Source organism: Strongylocentrotus purpuratus, unplaced genomic scaffold (assembly GCF_000002235.5).
Source record: "Strongylocentrotus purpuratus isolate Spur 01 unplaced genomic scaffold, Spur_5.0 spur5_contig_861, whole genome shotgun sequence".
NCBI classification, from domain to species: domain Eukaryota; kingdom Metazoa; phylum Echinodermata; class Echinoidea; order Camarodonta; family Strongylocentrotidae; genus Strongylocentrotus; species Strongylocentrotus purpuratus.
Genome location: NW_022145570.1, coordinates 465,798 through 479,755, shown reverse-complemented (window position 1 = coordinate 479,755; position 13,958 = coordinate 465,798). Strand labels below are relative to the sequence as shown.

The window sequence follows — 13,958 nt, the reverse complement described above, 5'->3', positions numbered from 1 at the left end:
TTTATAATGTGCAAAGTGCAGCTTTCTCACTCCTGTCCCTGTCCCTTCTGTCTCTCGCCATCTCTCTCTCTCTCTCTCTCTCTTTCTTTTGAAAATATTGATTGGAGCATATACCATGAACGATGCGAACAAGTGAGGTCACTGGGCAATAACAGGATATTGTAAGTGAATAAACAGATAAGTCCAAGGTTCTCAAATGATCGTGTGGAAAGGTCTCAACTTTTCATACTAGTTTGTCTAAAATGGAGCTGTATACAGTGCTCGACTATGAGCGACTCGCCAAAGAGAAACTGGTTAAAGATGCATGGGAGTATTTTAACTACGGAATGGGACGAAAGTGGTGCTTTCAGGATAGCATCGAGGCATTTTCGAGGTATGTCAAACACGATCTCAAAATCCTTCGAGAAATCAACTCGAGGTTATATCAATATATAGCCTATTGTAGTTTGTAGACTTATATATTCCATCCATGAATGCATGTTTGTTGCACATTTCAGTAGGTGATGAACAAGGCTGTTGAAATTGCCTCATGTTCATTTTTTGGTATTAAGAAATCGTATTTTAATACGACCAATCTTCTACCGTAGTTATTGAAGACACTTTAAAAAAAACGGACAAAGGAAAAATAATGTCAGATGGAAATAACACATTTGCAAGTACTTTTGCACCTTCAGCTTTTCCTACATGTTTGTTACATGTTTCAAGTTGAAAGCTTTCCAAGATGTGCTTTCCTCAATAAATACATTGTAGCATCGGCATGTTGAACAATATGAACAGGTAATGACTGTGGAAAGAAATTGCGAAGTACTGGAAGCCATTAATGATGCAGGAAGTGGGATTAGCCATAGATAGCATGAAATAAACATTCGACCTCCAGGCTCCACCCCCTCCCAAAGTAAGGCCTTATTTCAGTAAGAGTTGGTCAGTGCACAGATTTGAATAGACAAAATAAAATACGTACAGAACTATATAGCCTAGCTTCCAATGGTTCGGCCTCCAAGGTAAATAATGAGTAGGTCTAATATAGTCATATAGTTTTTCTGCATGTTACCAAATGATTCACTGTTGATGATTGTTCTCGTCATGTCAACAGATATCGAATAAGAAGCCGGGTGCTTCAGGATGTGTCTAAGCGTAGCCTAGCCACATCAGTTCTTGGTCAGTCCATTCCATATCCAATCTGTATTTCACCTACAGCCTGTCACTTCTTTGCTCATCCTGACGGCGAAGAGGCAACGGCAAAAGGTATCATGTTCAGGCCTACTAAATGGTTTAAAGTTTTAGTACTGAATACTTGACTGCAATGTTCAACGGGTTCTCTTTTATTCATAACACAATTACAAAGACATTACAAAAAATCTCCGCAAGGGCAATTTCATGAAACCATTATATACTTCATGGAAAGGATATTTAGGTTGTGATTATTGATTTGATTGCGCAACATATTTTTATTTATTTAGTGTTGTCTACTTCACGATAATTGTAGTTTTTCCAAATCTTAATGATTACAAATATGTATTGGTTTTATGAGAATGATGAAAACAGTTTCATAAAACTTGTTATCAACAGCATCGATCTGTCACAGATCTATGACATATCTGCTCACAGCCAATCAAATGCAAGGATTTAAGTAGCTTATAATAATTATCGTATCTTGTTATTGATAAAAATAAACTACGACCAGATCCTATGAAATCTTGGTATGCAGGACTTAAACACTTTCTTTTTTAATTCAATGAAGATGGTGAATAATAATTAAGTTGGCAGTTTTCCTTCATTTGAATCTTCAGCTGCAGAAGCTGCAGGAGCCTTGATGGTACTCTCTTGCGATGCAGGCTCTTCCATGGAAGACGTGACCATGGCAGCACCAGGAGGTCTCCGATGGATGGGCATCTATCCCTTTACAGATCGCCAGCTCACAGAATACACCATCCGCAAAGCAGAGAAACTGGGATTCAAGGCACTTGTTGTAACCGTTGATTCACCTGTGCTAGGTATAGTTGGCGCCGTGGCGGAACTATTTGAACAGGACCATGTGTTAAACCATCCCTCCTATCGGTAAAGCTGTTGTCTGTTTGATGATTTTGCTTGTTTGTAATGATATGTACCCGCTGTCTATTTTACAATTGTACTTCGTTATCTTTATGATGTAATCGCAGACACATGTACAGCCCAATTGATGTAACTTTCTCTTTATAAGTGAACATGCCTTCCTATACTTAATTCTCTCCTCTCTTCCTTTCACTATTTTTTTCTTTCCTATCAACGTTCTGTTATATACAATGTAATTTTCATAATAATATCGATAATGTTCTTTCGGTAACTGTGTTAATTTATTATGGGCGTTCCCAACTCAAGCTACGCTTTCCGGGTTTTCGCCTCCTTCCGTATCTGAATTATTTACTGTATACTCTATGTTGAAATAATTGTTACATATATCATGTATATATACATTGTGTTTTATATTGTGCTGTTGAGAAGGAAATAAATGTTAATAAATACAATACAAAATACAAAATGTTAACGTTTGCTGCTATCTTATTAACTGCAATTGAAGAACATATTGTGATCAATTTTTACATACATCATTCTAATATCTGTAGAATAATATTCCTTGTTTTTCCTTATGCATACAAAGCATGCCTGTCTATGAGGCAGACATTCCATCGGCTCGTGCTGCCAAACAGGAGAGCATCAAAAACCACTTTGAGTACTTGAGGGAGATGCAGTACAACCCGAAAGCCACTTGGGAATACATACGATGGATCAAGAAAGTCACTTCTTTGCCCGTTGTCTGCAAAGGCATACTTACAGGTAATCATTCTGAGGAAATCGGGTCATGCAAAAGTCACCCAACATGATCACAAAGCCTTTAAAGGGGAAGTCTTTGGTTTCGATAGATAGAAGCAGAAAAAAAGAGAGGAACAGGTCAGTGAAAGTTTGAGCAAAAATCATTTGAAAACAAAAAATGTATGAATTGTCGAAAGTGCGATCATTCAAATACAAAATATCCAATAATTAAAAAAAAATTAAAGTTCATGAAATTTTCTGTACAGACCAAATTGGAGAGGAGCTCACAAGATACCTCATAGTGTTGCCAATTTGTGTTTCACTGATGACAACTTCAAAAATTCAAATTATCCTTTTTTTAGTTGGATATTGGTCTAACTTTCAATTAGTGGTTTCATCTTTCTGCTTTTATTTGAAGCAAGATAATATCCGGTTGGACTTCCCCTTTAAAAATACCCATAACCATCATCCATTAAGTGTGCAAGCATTACAATGGCGTATCGTATGATTGCTACGGGCAATGCAAAATGGTATTGAAATAGACCTTGAAGTGTTTCACAAAGATCCTAAGTCGAACTCAACTCTAAGTTGAACTTCAAAGTTATGGAGAGCCATTTGTAGCCTTAAAATAAAATATATTCGAAAGCGAGAAATCAAGTATTTTAGACTTTTTATAAATTCCACGTCAAGAACATGAAATCTCCTTGATACTAGAAAATATGAATCATTTGAGTCAACATTTTATGCCTTTTAAAATAACTTTTACAAAATATTTTCAAATATGCTAACCGCTTTCCATAATTGTTAAGTCTAACTTAGAAACAAGTTCAACTTGGGAGCTTTGTGAAACACCCCTCTTGAGTTGAAGTTGATTCTGTGAAAGTCTTTGTGATCATATTACCAAGAAATACATACAATATGTCATATTGAAAAATGCATGAAAAATATATCCAACAATCATTCAAAGTTTAGGGGGAAAGATGCAAAATACATCATTTTTTTTTTCTTGAAATAGCACATTGTCAAAGAATTTCAAGAAATCAATTGAAAGGCAATTGTTTAAACTTAATTATTGCCTATTGAAATAATGTGTGGATTATGGCACTGTCATGTTCGCACATTTCAATACGTGACGCACAAACATACTGCAATTGCCTTAGAGTGATTCCGTTTGCTATTCTCTGAGGTTGTGTTTTAATATCTGTATAAACAAAACTAAAAAACGGCATCAAATGTTTTTTTTCTTTTTTCCATTAATGTACAGCTGAATCTGCTTCAGATGCTGCAAACGCAGGAGTGGATGGGATTCTTGTTTCAGCACACGGTGGAAGACAGCAGGAAAGCTCACCTGCTCCAGTATGTACATGTAAATCCATGCCTATAATAATATTAATAGTCACATTTGTATCGTGCTTTATACTACGTTTGTCATTACTATCACCCCTCCCCGGTCATTGAATTATATTTGTTCATACGCACATGGTAGTGCACACGATCTTCTCCCTGGAGAGTATTTCAGCCAGGCGTCATTTTACAAGTGCACACATCCCAACCTAACCACATTAACGTTCGCATCCTACTGGGTACCCATTTAACATGGAGAGTGGCAAATGTAGAATAATGTCTTGCCAAAGGACGTTATATTGCCTCGGTGGACTTGAACCGCAAACCATGTGATCCACAGTCTGGCGACGTATTCACTAGACATCCACACCTCTACACCTATGTTAGCGGTGATGTACATAGCTCCCAGGGTCTACATGGATGGTGGTGTAAGGACGGGAACTGTTGTCTTTAAGTCTCGTGGGAGAGGCACAAGAGCTGTCGATGCTATCTGTCACAATGAGTTAACACTATTATGGTTGTTACATCTTTTTTGAACAGATCGATGCATTGGCCGAGGTAGTCGAGGCTGTACATGGTCGAGGAGTTGAGGTCTACATGGACGGAGGAGTCAGGACAGGAACTGATGTCTTCAAGGCTCTTGGAAGGGGTGCAAGGGCCGTGTTCCTAGGCAGACCAATCCTATGGGGACTTGCTTGTCAGGTAAAAACCTTGGGGACCTGGGCAAAATTGCATAAAACTTTGCACTGATGGTAACTTTGCCATTGATATGGCATATAACTATAAGGCGACATTACTCAACAGGCACTGTCAAATCAAGGTTTCCATGGAAGTTACCATTAGTTGGAAAGTTCCCAACAATGGTAAGTTTCATTCAACAGGGCCCAGGAGTGCAGAGTGTACATTGAGAGGGAATGGACCGTGAGAGGCTGGGAGGGGAGCTGGTTCCTCTAAGCTCATTCCATGCACCTAATCTAGTTTCTCCTCTCGGTGTTTTTACACGTGCATCGCATCATATTTCACATACACTGGCACATGCAGGAGGTTTCCCGTTTATATCAGTACAAAATAATCTAGCATGCAGTGAGAGTCATGGCCCACCTGAAACTCACATCTAAACAGTGTTAAATTACATTTTAAACTCATTTTATAAAGGTTAATATCCATGAGACAGTATTAAAAAACTTTGAGCAGTCTTGACAATATGCATTTTGATTTATTATGCCCTTGTTATAGCTCTCCCTTTAACCCCCCCCCTCTTTATTATTATAATTTTAATGACAGATGAATTAATTGTTGGTACATAATTGTGAATTTGCAGATTGCCTCTATTAATTAGGCATATATAGCAATGTACAATCTTGTTTTACCACAATTCGGAAAAAGAGTATATGAATTTAGGCTTTGATAGGCAGCAAGCAATATTGCATAGATATAGGCCAATGAATGCCACTGGAACACAATTTTATTGTAGTAAATAAAGTTTAAAGACCCTGTCGGAATTGAGAAATGAAATAGATGAATTATGTACCAACAAAAAAGCCATAGATTACAATCATATGAATCGTATGCCATTTTAGTGTTTGCTAGAAGAGTAACAGCTCTCTGAAAACTCGAAATCTAAAGCTTTGAAAATCAGAAGTTATCGACCTAAAACCAAGAATGACTTTGCATTAATTAAGCACGGCTATTTGCTTCAGCTATATAGGCGAGCCGATCAGGTCAACATGTTATGTCGTAACTGTATCTGTAAAAAAATTGACCCCTGTTGCCCCATAATTTGGAGGGTGCGGAATATGAAATTTTAGTTTGCTTTTGTGCAATACTCAAAAGGAAAATATTTCTTATTTCTTTATATTTTGATTCTATGTTCATTGATTCGGTTTTTAAATGTACATTAAAATTGAAAGATCAACTAGAAAAGAGTGAGAGAGTAAGAGAGAGAGAGAGAGAGAGAGAGAGAGAGAGACCCATTGCGTGGTAGTACGATCACTATACAATGAATTTTGTCTGCTCCTTCAGGGTCCTGAGGGGGTTACAAATGTACTTCAGATTCTTCGCGACCAACTTGACGCAATCCTCGCTTTGGCTGGTAAGACATAATTGTCTTAAATTTATAAATCGTGTGGAACTTCCTGAATTTATTTAAAGACACCAGGGGTAGTTGTCAAGGTTATACATGTAAGTTATAATCAGTAATACCTCAGCCACACCACAACCCAGACTCCATATCAACTCCAAAACGACAATTTTGTGGCCAATCCGGGTCATGTCCTTTTTGATCAGTATGTTGCAGTTCTTTCCATATAAACGAGAACCATAGTACCCATGGTATAACCATGTTTATTTAACAAGGGTAAATTGGTGGTAACAATGCTAACCATGGTTCTTTCTGCATTACTACGGTATTACCATGGTACAACTGGTAATTGTGGTACTTTTGCTCTACAGTGTGAGTAAAAAAAAAAACAGTTTGCATCTAGAAAATTGCTCATTATTTATGAACAGTTAATTATTTTTCATCTTTATATCGAAGAATGTTTCATCCCAAATCGTTTCGTATCATTTTTGTGTGGCATGTGGTCATGCTTGGATAAACAGGAGACATTGTTTAAGAGAGTGCAAAAATCGACAAACTGATACCTATATGATGTTTAAATAAACGATTAGGATATAAGTAACATACCTAACAAAATTAATCATGCCACACATATTAAAACACACACAGAGTCACACTCAGTCAGTCACAAACACACACGCTCACACGTACACAAGCACGCACACACACGCACACTCACACAGAGACACACTTCCGCGCACTCGCACACTCAGATAAATGAAAAATACTCGCCGCCAAGTCATAATTACGTAATGAACATTTCTGTAAAATCGCAAATTTCCAAATAAATATTATAATGCCATGATAAAAGTTTGGTGCATTGAATTATTTCTCCCAAAGGACTCGGTCAGTGTGTGACTTTGCTTCTGAAAAAAGCATATGCAATGCAATACTTTCAACTCACTCTCTCACTCTCTCACTTTAATACTTTGGCGCAAGTCGATTTTGGCACTGTCGCAAAAAATGCCTCCTGTTCATCCAAGCGTGAACACATACCTCACAAAAATTATACCAAACGATTCGGGATATAACACTCTTTCAAAACATGTATGAAAATCATTTGTTTTTAGCTGACTTTTAAAATAAATGACAATCTTCTGAGTGTAAACGTTTTTTGACTCACACTGTATATGTAATTGTGTTGTTCTAACAGGTGTCATCATGGACTTATTTTATTATAACACGACTGTCGGGTATTAAATACCTTGTCTTGTTTTCTTTTCTTCTCCATAGGTTGTATATCCCCGAACGACATCCCACCTGGAACTGTGGTTCATGAATCATACTATCATATGAACAGAGGGATATCGCAATAACGCAGTAAAATTGCTAAAGCGTAGACATATAAAGTTTGAGTACTATGTGGTAGCATTTTGTAGAAGGTATTTTATATATATATAGTTGTTTAGATAAGATTTGGAATCATCAACAAATAACGTATTGACTCATTCTTGCTGAAAATGACCATTTATTCATAATATATACACCCCCAAAAAACGAAACCGAGAATTATCGATGTTTTATCATAACTTAATCACAATAATAATTAATAAATGACACATATTTGTAAAGCTTAGACCCTCCTCTGTCATTTGATGCAACTTATATGATGCATATTTCACGCATGAGTGATTAAAAGCAATTTGAAGGAAGGAAACCGAAAAGTCATTTGGCGGGCGCTATCTGAATTTCGAAGAAAAATTCCCATTTCTAGAAAGTTCATTTTCGCTCTTTCATATGACATCTAAATCAAGATAAATATGTTTGTTTAAAGTGATGCTTGCATTTCCATAATTTGATTTAAAAAGTTCGTTTTCACAGAATTGGCAAAAGACTTTACTCCGTTTCATTGACGATCAGACATAGACGAAAGACTTCATGCATGGCTGATTGTCAATGAAACGGAGTTAAATCTTTTTCCAATTCTGCTTGTTGCTACGGCAGGCAGCCAGTGAAAACGTTTTTTCTCTGGGTCGCACTGTATACTGTGTATAAATATATAAAATCGGATTCCCCTGCCAAATTCGTTTGTCATTAAAATGAATTTGTCTTGTATTCAAATTCGACGGTTTTAGTGCTGTCAGGTTTATCTCGTGTTATATTCCTTTTTCTAGTTTTCAAATCTGTGAAGTTTTCGTGATAATCTATGTATGTTTCATTCAGGAGCAATGTGCTTCTTTCGTCACTTGGACATCCGATTTGGCGCAACACGATTTTCTGACTTCGCGACGGTGTACTTTTAGCATTCTAATTCATTTGTAACATTCAAATTAGCACTTTGTGCACTTAAATTGATATTCAATATACATTTATCGTTTATTATACACTTTTTATAGGTCATTCTTTTTCTTTCAAGATTGTTTCTTTTCATGTGTATTTCATCCTATTTTATTTTCTAGCATAATATACACTTATATAGTTATTAGATTTATCCGACATTCATCGGCATATAAGTTTGATTGTTAAAAATAAAAAAACGACTTGCATCCCCAATGGCAAATCATGCATTTTAGTTGCATTATTTAAAAACTGTAAAAGTGTGTTGCATTTCTTCCCCCTACTATTTCGAATACGAGTAACAGATGTTGATTTAAATGATAAAAATGACACCTCGACAAGTGACGATTAATTTGAATGCTAGTTGAGCAGTTTCTAAATCGAATGACAGATCTATCAAACCCTTCGACCAAAATCCAAAATTAAATACAAAAACGATCTGCGCTATTAAACTTATTAAAATGCAAAGTAAATCAATTCGAATGACAAACTCGCGAATTTCGCCGGGATATCTATTATATAGAGAGAGAGAAAGCACTGCACACAGAGTATATGACACACTTATGTGGCATCAAAATTTGGTCCACACTTCAAAATGTGTCTTGACATATTTAAAAGACAAGGGCATTTTAAGAGTAATCCTTTTCATGCGATCTGAAAACTATGATAACTTCCCATATAAGAATGAAAATGCTCAGCCTCACAAATTAATTTTCATCTTTACCGGATCTGAATCTTTTACTTAACCAAACCATAAACCTATTACGCTGAATGTTCTTATTAAGTTGCACATAATCAAAAGGCGGCGGATCTCTTTGGAACAAAGAAAGGATCACGTCGAAAGTCCATCCTTAAGTAATAGGTCCATGACCAAACTAGCTGCCCTTTCAAAATAATGTAGGATATATGGAACCGTTATTTATAATTGGATTTTTTAAATTAAATTGTAATCATTTTTGTATACGTAATTTTGCTGAGATAGAAAGAGGGAGAGGGAGAGGGAGAGAGAGAGAGAGAGAGAGAGAGAGTTATGGCTGGGCGGAGGGGTATATACCTAAAATAATTAAATTGGCCTCGTGCGTCAAATGTGCAACCATCCAAAGATGTAATTCGTAATCTGAACGGTTTCGGAACGTAGTGAGAGCTAGTTTGGTGTGATGGGGGCTTAGCTGCTGGTGCTTATTGTGGCTCGACCACATCACTTTCTAAAGGCCCGGTCACACAGCCTTTCGCGTCTGTATCGCGGGTAAAATTTCGCGATTTTTTTTTTGCCCGCGGTTGCCCGTGGTGGAAAATGTGCAAAATTGGCTTACCCGCGGTTTACCCGTAGTATGCCCGCGGAACAGACGCCGGCGACTGTTCCGCGTCCTTATCGCGGGTGAAGCGCGGCGGTACCGCGGCCTACCACGCTTACACGCGGTAAACACGCTAATGCACGTGATAACAACGCGGTACAGACGCGGAACAAACGTGCTATGACCGTGCTCCATCCGCGATTACCCGCTAAAATTTCGCGTCCAATTCCGCGTGTAACCACGTCTTAACCGCGGCCGTAGCACGTCCTAGCACGTTCGTTCCGCGTCTGTACCGCGTCTTTACCGCGTGTGTACCACGTGTACCACGTGTACCGCCCGCGATTACCCGCGGTCTAAATTTTTGGGCAGCCCAAAACTTTTTCGCGCGGCCAACCGCGTGTGAATTTTTTACCGCGTGTAACGACGGGTAAAGTACAGCTGTATCGCGTCTTTATCGCGACCTCAAAGCGTCCAACAGCGTCTGCTTCACGGGCAGAAATTTTTGGCCGTTATTCGGCCGCGATACGCCCGTGGAGGGCTGTGTGACCGGGCCTTAAGGCCCGGTCACACAGCCTTTCGCGTCTGTATCGCGGGTAAAATTTCGCGATTTTTTTTTTTGCCCGCGGTTGCCCGTGGTGGAAAATGTGCAAAATTGGCTTACCCGCGGTTTACCCGTGGTATGCCCGCGGAACAGACGCCGGCGACTGTTCCGCGTCCTTATCGCGGGTGAAGCGCGGCGGTACCGCGGCCTACCACGCTTACACGCGGTACACACGCTAATGCACGTGATAACAACGCGGTACAGACGCGGAACAAACGTGCTATGACCGTGCTCCACCCGCGATTACCCGCTAAAATTTCGCGTCCAATTCCGCGTGTAACCACGTCTTAACCGCGGCCGTAGCACGTCCTAGCACGTTCATTCCGCGTCTGTACCGCGTGTGTACCACGTGTACCACGTGTACAGCCCGCGATTACCCGCGGTCTAAATTTTTGGGCAGCCCAAAACTTTTTCGCGCGGCCAACCGCGTGTGAATTTTTTACCGCGTGTAACGACGGGTAAAGTACAGCTGTATCGCGTCTTTATCGCTACCTCAAAGCGTCCAACAGCGTCTGCTTCACGGGCAGAAATTTTTGGCCGTGATTCGGCCGCGATACGCCCGTGGAGGGCTGTGTGACCGGGCCTTTAATTAGGATCGAAGAACGGCAATAGGCCATTTTCGTAATGTAACAAAATTTAATGCATATAGGTCTTTGTTAAGTGCCTTAATACAAATTATTTCATTCACCTGATAGGAATAATAGTATTTCAATAGTCAGAATGCAACTCCATATATTAAGTGTTGCTAGGTAGGTCAAGCCATAATGTTTGTCCAACCTGGCAACAACTAATTCTGTCTATTGGAATACTATTATTCTTATCAGGTGAATGAAATAGTTTGTATTGAGGCACTTCACAAAGATCTATGCATTAAATTTGGTTACCTTATGAAAATGGCCTATTCCGTTCATCATACGGCAATCAGTCTGTTTGTAGTACGCCCTCTTCGTTTTAAGTACGTTGTCACTCCGTCTAATTGCAGGACGGGGACAATTTTGAACAGGCTCAAAGTTCTGGATCGAGCACTCTCCCGTATAGCCAGTCTGAGCCCGTCCATGAAGTTCTTAGATAGATCGTTAACAGTTACTACTACTTTCAACTCCGTTCGCACACAGTTTGAGCCCGTTTGGCAACATTTGCCAGAACGTATTGAGAACTAGTTAGGTGTGATGGTGGCTTTAGGCAATAAAAGTGGCCTCGTGCGTCACTCATTGAAATGTGCAAGCATTACAAAGATGTAATTCGTAATCTGAACATGATTTTATAGGATATACAATAGCAGGCGCGGATCCAGGGGGGGAGGGAACGAGCGGGCCTTGCCCCCCCCCCCCCCGCCAAAAAAAAAATAAGGAGAGAGAGATAAGGAAAAGAAGGGAAAGGGAAAGAGGAGAGAAAGGGAAAAAAGAAGAGAAAAGAAGAAAAGAAAAGAGAGAAGAAGGAGATCGGGGGGGGGGGGGAGACTTGCCTCACAGGCTGTTGCCTCCCCCCCCCCCAAAAAAAAATAAAAAATAAAAAAATAAAAGAGAAGGAAGGAAAGGGAAAGAAAAAAGGAAAAGAGGAGATAAAGGGAAGGAAAAAAGAGGAAGAAGAAAAAAAAGAAGGGGGATATCAGTTGCAATTTTCCCGCCAAAAAGTTGTGGATCGGGGGGAGGGGGAGGGGGAAAAAGGCCCTTGCTCCCCCCCCCCCTCCCGTACCCGCTAACAAAAAAAAGAGAAGGAATGAAAAGGAAAAGAGGAGAGCTAAAAGGGAACAAAAAGAGGAAGAAGAAAAGAAAAGGGAGAAAAGAAGGGAAGATCAGTTGCGGTTAATCCCGCCAACAATGTGTGGAGCGGGGTGGGGGTCAAAATGACCTTGCCCCTCTCCCCCCACCCCCAGCAAACCTAAAAGAGAGAGAGAAGGAAGGAAAGGGAGAGGAAAAGAGGAGAGAAAGAGAAAGAAGAAAAAAAGAGAATGAAGACGGGTAAGGGATATCAGTTGCAATTTTCCCGCCAACAAGGTGTAGATCGGGGGGAGGGGGGGGGGGGGGGGGGGGGATTTGGGGAAATAAAATCCAAACGTGGTTTATTTCTAATTCCATAACGGTGGTTTACAAATAATGCTGAAATGACATAATTTTCCGAGATTTTTTCTCACTTTTAAGTAAATTATACTTTTTTATGCGTTTGTTGGAAAATGACAAATTCCTAAATTTACAGCAGGCAAGAAAATGCTTCTTGAGATGCCTACATGTCAGGGCCCGCGGAACGGCGGGGGATCGGGATCCTCGAGGCCCCCCCCCCCCTACTTTTTTTGAAAAATATATTGAAGAAAAATAGAAAAAAGAGAGCAAGAAAGAACAAATAGTTAACTGCCAGTGTCACATTATAATGAGGTATCAAAATATGCTCATCTGACCATGATTAAATGCCTAAAATCCCGAGGGCTCTGCCCCCTGGATTCCACCTAGGGCCCTAAGGCGGGCCCTTAGAGGCACATCTGACGGTCATTTAATGCCTAAAACCCCTGATTTCTGGGGGCTCTGCCCCCTGGACCCCACGCCAAATATTGTCCTGCCAATGTCACAAAATAATAAGGTATCAAAAAATGCTCATCTGACCGTAATTAAACGCCTAAAACTGAGCTTTCGGGGGCTCTGCCCCCTGGATCCAACCGCGCCTGCCTGAGTTGAGCAGTGGTTTCATGCTGAGTACAGCTTGGAGTGACAGAGCCTTTTACTGGACCTAAGCTGTGGAATAACCTTTCACAATCAGGAGCGCTGAGTATATCATGTCGGTCCTCAAGACTTTCCGGTTCTTACATCATCTCAACGATGCCATAACGACTAATGGAAAATAATCTTGAGTTTGAACATTGACCAAAAACGTTGAGTTATGAGACATTGTACAACAAGAGGAGGACAACGGCGCTATTTAAGGAAGCCATCGATCACCATTATGGAAAATGCTTTTGTGTTCAATGAGGATTTTAAAAGAACACAATAAAAAAATGTCTCAGTAAATATTTGAATCATCTTATGTAAATCTGTTGACACAGTCATATCTCAGCACGCCGCCAAACTGATTAAAAAACAAAACTGTTTAGGGCCGTTTGGGGAAGATTTTTCATGCTGGAGACGGTCTGCAATCAGTCTTGTTGATGTAACCAGGTTAAAAAGGTTAGTATAAGTATTTTATGATGATAAAGAGGATAAATACCGTAATTTGAGACCCGCTATCTTGGTCCTACCTCAGTCACACTGCCAAGCCGATTACAAACCGAATCAAATACGATCAATAATAGGCTATTCCAGTTAAAATAGTTTTTGTTCGGTTAAGTGTCTGTCTTGTGTCGGTCTCCTTGTGATCGCGGTATACATACCCGGTTTTATACCTCAATTACATCAAACCGACTTCCAACCGATTCCAAGCCGACCGATTTCTAGGCCATCCAGAGTAACGTAACGAGTAACGTTTTCGTTGGTCTGTTATCAGTGTGACATTGTCTGGTGTGTTCTCATCGGTGGGACTGGGGTACTAGCTAGGAGACCTAAGG

General features: G+C 39.8%; 1 protein-coding gene across 1 annotated transcript; it reads left to right on the top strand.

Moving 5' to 3' along the window:
• The first annotated feature begins 242 nt into the window (after positions 1–242).
• LOC591284 (hydroxyacid oxidase 1-like) lies at positions 243–7,597 on the top strand. Its single transcript, XM_030999813.1, has 8 exons — positions 243–373; positions 1,094–1,245; positions 1,791–2,058; positions 2,639–2,814; positions 4,055–4,146; positions 4,675–4,836; positions 6,157–6,226; positions 7,487–7,597. The coding sequence occupies exons 1-8, from the start codon at positions 243–245 to the stop codon at positions 7,567–7,569; spliced, it is 1,134 nt and encodes a 377-aa protein (XP_030855673.1). The 3' UTR covers positions 7,570–7,597.
• The last annotated feature ends 6,361 nt before the right edge of the window (positions 7,598–13,958 follow it).

Excerpts from the sequence above, each read along its gene's own strand:
- LOC591284 (XM_030999813.1), top strand. The coding sequence starts at position 243 with ATGGAGCTGTATACAGTGCTCGACTATGAGCGACTCGCCAAAGAGAAA. Across the intron at positions 1,246-1,790 it reads CGAAGAGGCAACGGCAAAAG|CTGCAGAAGCTGCAGGAGCC; the intron begins GTATCATGTTCA and ends TTGAATCTTCAG. Across the intron at positions 2,815-4,054 it reads CTGCAAAGGCATACTTACAG|CTGAATCTGCTTCAGATGCT; the intron begins GTAATCATTCTG and ends ATTAATGTACAG.